The 6,560-nt window shown below is 52.9% G+C and overlaps 1 protein-coding gene and 1 pseudogene across 1 annotated transcript in view; both read left to right on the plus strand.

Annotated features, from left to right (window-relative positions):
- The first annotated feature begins 230 nt into the window (after positions 1-230).
- Positions 231-689, plus strand: LOC112391376 (28S ribosomal protein S17, mitochondrial-like; annotated as a pseudogene).
- Positions 690-6,150: 5,461 nt separating this feature from the next.
- The window catches only part of NELFA (negative elongation factor complex member A), a 23,110-nt gene continuing 22,700 nt past the window's right edge, over positions 6,151-6,560 (plus strand). The window contains exon 1 of the mRNA XM_024732740.1: positions 6,151-6,437. Within this exon, the coding sequence (XP_024588508.1) occupies positions 6,228-6,437 (210 nt within the window). The 5' untranslated portion in view covers positions 6,151-6,227. The remainder of the gene's footprint in view (positions 6,438-6,560) is intronic.

The following is a 6,560-nucleotide window of genomic DNA, read 5'->3' on the forward strand; positions in this document are numbered from 1 at the left end:
GCTTTATTTGGGTTCTTCCTCCGTGTCCTGCAGCCTGGGACGTTCCTCCAGAGGCAGGCTGGCCAACCACGGAACTCACCTTGCTGTTTCCCTTCTCCCAAGGATCACTGTCCTGCAGTGCCTGTCGTCTACTGCCTGAAAACCTTTGTTTCATATTTTGTCCAGTATGTTTCGATATTTAAAGTGATAGGCTGTCATGTGGGAGCCCTCCAGGTGACCAAAGCCACATAATGTCAATAGCTCGTTCATCTGTCCACGCCAAGTGCTGTCACGGGACAGCAACGCAAACAACTGCTGGAGTGACAGTGACCAGGCTTGTTCTGGATCCCTGTTTATTAGAGGTTGCTGAAGGAGAGCGTTCTTGATTATATAAGACATTTGAGCTGAATCTCCAAAAGGATTTTCTCCAGAGGACCAGTATCTTAATAAGCGAAAAACCTACTTTGCCCACGATGCTCTCTAGCAGTGCACCGTGGGGGTATCGTGCTCCTCAGAGCTCTACCTGTCCCGCGAACAAAGCAGGTGGAGCGTGAACTGGCTGAGACCATTTTCAAGGTTGGACAAGTCATAGATCCAGTGACCGGAAAGCGCTGTGCAGGAACCACCTGGACCTGGAGAGTCCGGTCAGTCTGGAAACCACCCACCTAAGCAAAAACCTGGAAGAACTTGATCTCTCTTCAACACAGTGAAGGGGGATCAGAAAACGGAGCCAAAAGGGAAGGATTTCTAAATTTGCTTTATGGAAAACGTTTTCTCCTTCCTCACAAACCATCCAGTTTCTCTTCTGGTATTTATGACATAGCTAAAAGTAAATGAAATGAAGACCTTGTTATAATTTTTCATAAAGGTTTATGGTCATGTTTCAAAAATTAAAAATAAAGTGGTAGGCCAGGGCTTCCCTGGTGGCACAGTGGTTGAGAGTCCGCCTGCCGATGCAGGGGACACGGGTTCGTGCCCCGGTCCGGGAAGATCCCACATGCCGCGGAGCGACTGGGCCCGTGAGCCATGGCCGCTGGGCCTGCGCGTCCGGAGCCTGTGCTCCGCGACGGGAGAGGCCACAGCAGTGAGAGGCCCGTGGACCGCAAAAAAAGTAATAATTATAATAAAAAATAAAGTGGTAGGCCATATGACCATACATGGAAATTGGTATTATTCATTTCATTTTTTTAAGATTTATTTATTTATTATTTTAAAATATATATTTATTTATTTATCATTTATTTATTTATTTTGGCTGCGCCCGGTCTTAGCCCGATCTTCAGCTGCGGCATGCGGACTCCTTAGCTGTGGCACGTGAACTCTTGGTTGCTGCACACATGCGGGATCGAGTTCCCTGGTCAGGGATCAAACCCAGGCCCCCTGCACTGGGAGCGCGGAGTCCCACCCGCTGGACAGCAGGGAAGTCCCTTATTTATTTATTTTTATTTTCTTGTCTTTGGCTGCATTGGGTCTTGGTCGCAGCACGCAGCATCTTCGTTGCAGTGGGTGGGCTTCTCTCTAGTTGTGGCACACGGGTTCCGGAGCACCTGGGCTCTGTACTTTGCGGCACACAGGCTCTTTAGTTGAGGCACACGAGCTCAGTAGTTGTGGTGCAGGACCCTGCCCCAAGGCTGCACTATTGTTTCTTGGCAGTTCCTCCCTTGTCTCTGCATCCCCTCCCTTCCCTGATTAGCAACTGTTTGGACCTGCCTTTTAGGACTCAGGGAAGGTGGTGGAGGCTGAAGTCTATTTCCTACAAACAAGAAATGGGGGACACAGAAAGGCTTTCATGCCCAGGAGCCCCACAGGGTTCTGCTTGGTTTCAGAAGTGCAGGGTCTCTGTTTGTATGTATCTATGCATGTGTGTTTTGTGGATGTGTGGTATTGCCAAAACTAATTTGTAAAAGAGCTCTATTTAATTGGCTTAAGGGAAATTAAGTGCTTATGTAGATACTCAGAAATATAAGACTAACCTAAATGAATTTCAGGATATCATCTAGGATTAATTTTTAATGAATGAAAACAAGTTTGGTTTAATTAATACAGACATGTCTTTAGACTCACCAGCGTTACGTGTAATACTTTTATTGTATTAGCTTTACTACAAGTCAAATTAAGATCTGATTATTCCTGTTACAAAACTTGTCAGCAAGAAAAATAACTTGATATGATAAAACTGAAACAGAGCAGGACCCTGTGAGACTCTTGGGCATGCAAACCTTTCTTTGTCCCCCGTTTCTGGTTTGTAGAGATCAGACTCCAGCCTCCATGACCTTCCCTGAGTCCCAAGGGGCAGATTTGAACAGTTGCTAATCAGGGAAGGGAGGGGATGCAGAAATAAGGGAGGAGTGGCCAAGAAACAATGGTGCAGCCTTGGGGCAGGGTCCTGGTTCCCCCCCAAGGGATGCACATAACAATATCTTTGAGCTCTTTACAGAACTAAACCCCAACAAATGGAAGATGTTAGCATTCTTCATTCCCAGAGAAGCTCATCAAGAGACCACCTGAGGCCAGGTTAAAGGAGCGCAGGCCCTGCACACACTCTGAGTCTTATCAGCAACCTGCCTTTGAACCATTGCTATCAAACTCACCAAATCCTCCCGGGTTGGGACAGTTTTGAGGGGCATGAGCCCCTGTGTCCCCCTTTGCCTGGCAAAGCAATAAAGCCATTCTTTACTACTTCACCCAAAACTCTACCTCCAAGATTTGATTTGGCACTGGTGCACAGAGGCCAAGTCAAAACTTTTAAGTAAATTAAATGTATATGAGGTAAGGGTTTTTAGATGAACTCTTTAGGAATAATTATGTTCTAGGACTGTCTTCTTAAAATGGTTCCTCCAGATTTTTAGTAACTTGGAACTGCTAAATTAAGTTAGATGGTGTAGACTGGAAAAAAAAAAAAACAGCACAACCTAAAAGTTGAGTTGTTTTATTTGGTGGACAAAACTGAGGACTTAAGTCCAGGACACAGCATCTCAGATAACGCAGAGAGACTGCTCTGAAGAGGTGAGGGAGGGGCCAGGATGCAAAGGGTATTTTGCAACAAAGACCAGGTAGCCGGAGCTTCAAAGGATCACTGTTAATGAAATCATTCCTTTGCTACGCATCTTAAGTCATCTGGGGCCAGTATCCCATGCTTTGGCAGCCTGAGTTTCCTCCGGGTGCACTGTGCGGGTCGGGGCACATGCCGCAGCGGACGGTTTGACGGTGGCGTCCTGTCTCCATCCTGAGCTCCCTCGTGGCTCACCGTCCGGGATGCGGCTGTAGTGACTGATGGCTACAACATCCTTTGTTTACTGACATGACATATTGAAAGGTAATATCTTCCATTCACAGCAGCAATTCCTCGAGTACCCAGGTCATTCCCAAATAAGACACTGGAACACTAACTGCTAAATAAGCCTAAGTTTTGCTACTTTTGCTTTTCATTAGAGAAAAACTAAAGATGTTTGGGTTCACTGGACATGTACTCCACCGAGGAAAGAAATTAGGTTACAGAATATGTTTAGACATCGTGTGCGTGCTATTTACAATGTAATGACTACGGACACAACATACTTTTAAGTGTAATCTTCATTGTTAGCATTCTCTCTATCACTTTAAGTCTAGACAATCAAGCCCTGATCTGTGGCATTTGCCAATATCCGTGGTGTAAGTACTCCCACCTTTGCTGCGTTCGAGCTGCCAGTGGGTTATCTGTGAAAGTGGGGTTCGATGAGAAGCGCGGTGTACGTTATACAGACCTCCGCCATCCCAGTCAGTTACAACAGACATACAGAAATGGGTAATAGTGAATGAATGCAATAAAATGAAGTTACATTTTTAAAAAAATTTATTTTATTTTTGGCCGCATTGGGTCTTTGTTGCTGCGCGTGGGCTTTCTGTAGTTGCGGCGAGCGGGGGCTACTCTTCATTGTGGGGCACGGGCTTCTCATTACGGTGGTTTCTCTTGTTGCGGAACACTGGCTCTAGGCGCACAGGCTTCAGTAGTTGTGGCTTGTGGGCTCTAGAGCGCAGGCTCAGTAGTTGTGGCACACGGGCTTAGTTGCTCTGCGGCATGTGGGATCTTCCCGGACCGGGGCTCGAACCCGTGTCCCCTGCATTGGCAGGCGGATTCTCAACCACTGCACCACCAGGGAAGCCCTGAAGTTACATTTTTAACAATGGCAGTGTTTAATGACAAGCTTATAAAATTCCTGAAAATTTAGCAATTGGCTCTCGCAAGCCTGTGTCAACTGTGGGAAGTGAACCAGCACAGTCCGCCTAGAGAACTTTTAACAGCCCTCTTTAACACTACCTGGTGACCTCTGGCCAACACCCCGACTCTGGGGTATGCACCTCCCAGACTCTTACATGTAGTCTGAGAGGACCTTGTAGGAGGGTCCTCACTGTAGACTGTCCATAGGGTGGGGCAACTGGAAGCAAGGTGAGGGTTTCATCCTAGGGGGGTGGAAAGCTAAAATGTGGATCCAAGATCAGCACAATTGCACCTGTCCACCGAAGACACCAACATACACGTAACAGTACTTTATGTCTGACACACACATCAGGACACAGTTTCAACACGTCGTGGTGCTGGGCTTCGGGATTGCTGGCGGAAGGAAGAAAAACCGACTCAAGTAGAATAAAAGCAGAGTCGGGCCTCACTCCAATCTCGGAGGACAGCAGGCTTGATGGGAAGGGTCTGGACTGCTGACCTCTCCACCGCCCAGGTACCTGAAGACGGGTGAGGCACTGGGTGCTCCCTGACCCTCTCTCCTCACAGGTCTGGATGAAGTGGAAAGGCTGGGGCGCTGTGGCTCTGGTGGCAGAGGGGGATCTGAAGGGGGGCTCGTACACAGGTACTCTTTCCGGAGATGATGAGGTCCGGGTCCAAGCTGTGGGTGGGAGGGGGCAGACGAAGAGATATAGCGGCTGGGACGGGAGGAGCCAGGAGGCCGGGCTGGGGGACCCCCCTGCACCACGAGCTGCCCCCTGTCTGGGGCACCCTTTCTCCTGCTCACTGCATGCGACTTCTTTTCACTTGAGGGGCAGCGTGCCCTCCTCGGAAAAGGGCCCCGACCACACCTGGTACAGCAGTCCCCACCCCTCTCGGTCTGCCAACAAGCTTGGGAGCACCTCCAAGTTTGCTGTCCTCATCCACAAGAGGTACTAGCCCGATTCTGGGCGCTATGACACAGATCTCTGGGCACAGGCAAGGAAGCCGGCCTGCGGGGAACAAAGGGGTGAAAAAGGGGTTGGCCAGGCAGGAGCTCCCTCCCTCCAGGGAGAGGGCACCGCTGTGGGCTGAAGCCCCAGTTCTGTGCTGTCCTTGATTATGCACAAGCCTGGCTGGGGTCTGTGGCTGGTAAGAACCGCCTCCCAAGGCAGGGCTGACTCCCTGGGGGCCGGACCGCTGGTGTCCCCCCCACTCCGTTCTGGCATCTGGAAAGGGCAGGCCCAGACCCGGTAGGTGCGGGGCCGCGCGCGGTGCCTGGAGAAGGCCGCCTGCAGCTAAGCCCGAGGACGCGGGTCAGGCGCGGGCGTCATCACTCAGTCCTGTCTTGGGACAAAGCACTGGGGACCAGAGAGGCTGCCAGGCTTGAGAAAGCTCACCCAGGAGCCTGCAGGCCTGATGTGCAGGGTATGCGGCACTCCCGTCACTCGGTCCCCCCGCCCGCCTCCTCTGGATCGCCGACCCCGCAAGGGCGAAGGTTTGGGCCCGACTCGCTCACTACTGTGTCCCCAGCAATTCGAACTGTGCCAGGCACGTCGCAGGTGGTCAGCGCACGCGGTCTGTCTGGGGAACGGACGAGAGCTGGACCCCACCCGACTCTATTTGGCAAATATTTCCCTAAATGTCTTTCTGACCTCGACAACCTCGCTCCCAGCGGCGCGGGACCCCGGCGTCCTGGCCGCCCCCCGGCGGCCGTCCGTGGAGGGACGGTGGCCCTCGCCAGCCGCCGCGTCGGGGTTCCGTCCACTTCAGGGCTGAAGGGGGCGTAGGTCGGCCGAGCCAGCCCACTCCTCTGCTAACGTCATCTTCCGCGGCCCTCGAGATCGGGCCACGGGCGCCGCCATGTTACGTTACGGCGGCCGGCGGACGGTCCTCGCGCCGCCGCGAAGCGTCTCTCCGAGGCCACGCCTCCTCTGGTGACGTCACAGCCGCTCGCCCTGCGGGCGCCGCCATGTTGAGGGTCCTCGCCGCGGGCGCGTAGGTGTCCTCATAAGATGCCGGCTCGGCAGTGGCCGGCTTTTTCCCCCTCAAGATGGCGTCCATGCGGGAGAGCGACACGGGCCTGTGGCTGCACAACAAGCTGGGGGCCACGGACGAGCTGTGGGCGCCGCCCAGCATCGCGTCCCTGCTCACGGCTGCGGTTATCGACAACATCCGCCTCTGTTTCCACGGCCTCTCGTCGGCCGTGAAGCTCAAGCTGCTGCTCGGGACGCTGCACCTCCCGCGCCGCACGGTGGACGAGGTGAGGCGGGCGGCGGTGCGGACGCGGGGCCGGTCTCCCCCTCGGGGCCGCGCCTCCCCGGGACCCGAGACGCCGGCCCTAGCGGACCCTCCTCCCCCGCTCCCGTCTCCTCCCCTCCCCCCT

Source organism: Neophocaena asiaeorientalis, unplaced genomic scaffold (assembly GCF_003031525.2).
Source record: "Neophocaena asiaeorientalis asiaeorientalis breed wild unplaced genomic scaffold, Neophocaena_asiaeorientalis_V1.1 scaffold762, whole genome shotgun sequence".
NCBI lineage: Eukaryota > Metazoa > Chordata > Mammalia > Artiodactyla > Phocoenidae > Neophocaena > Neophocaena asiaeorientalis.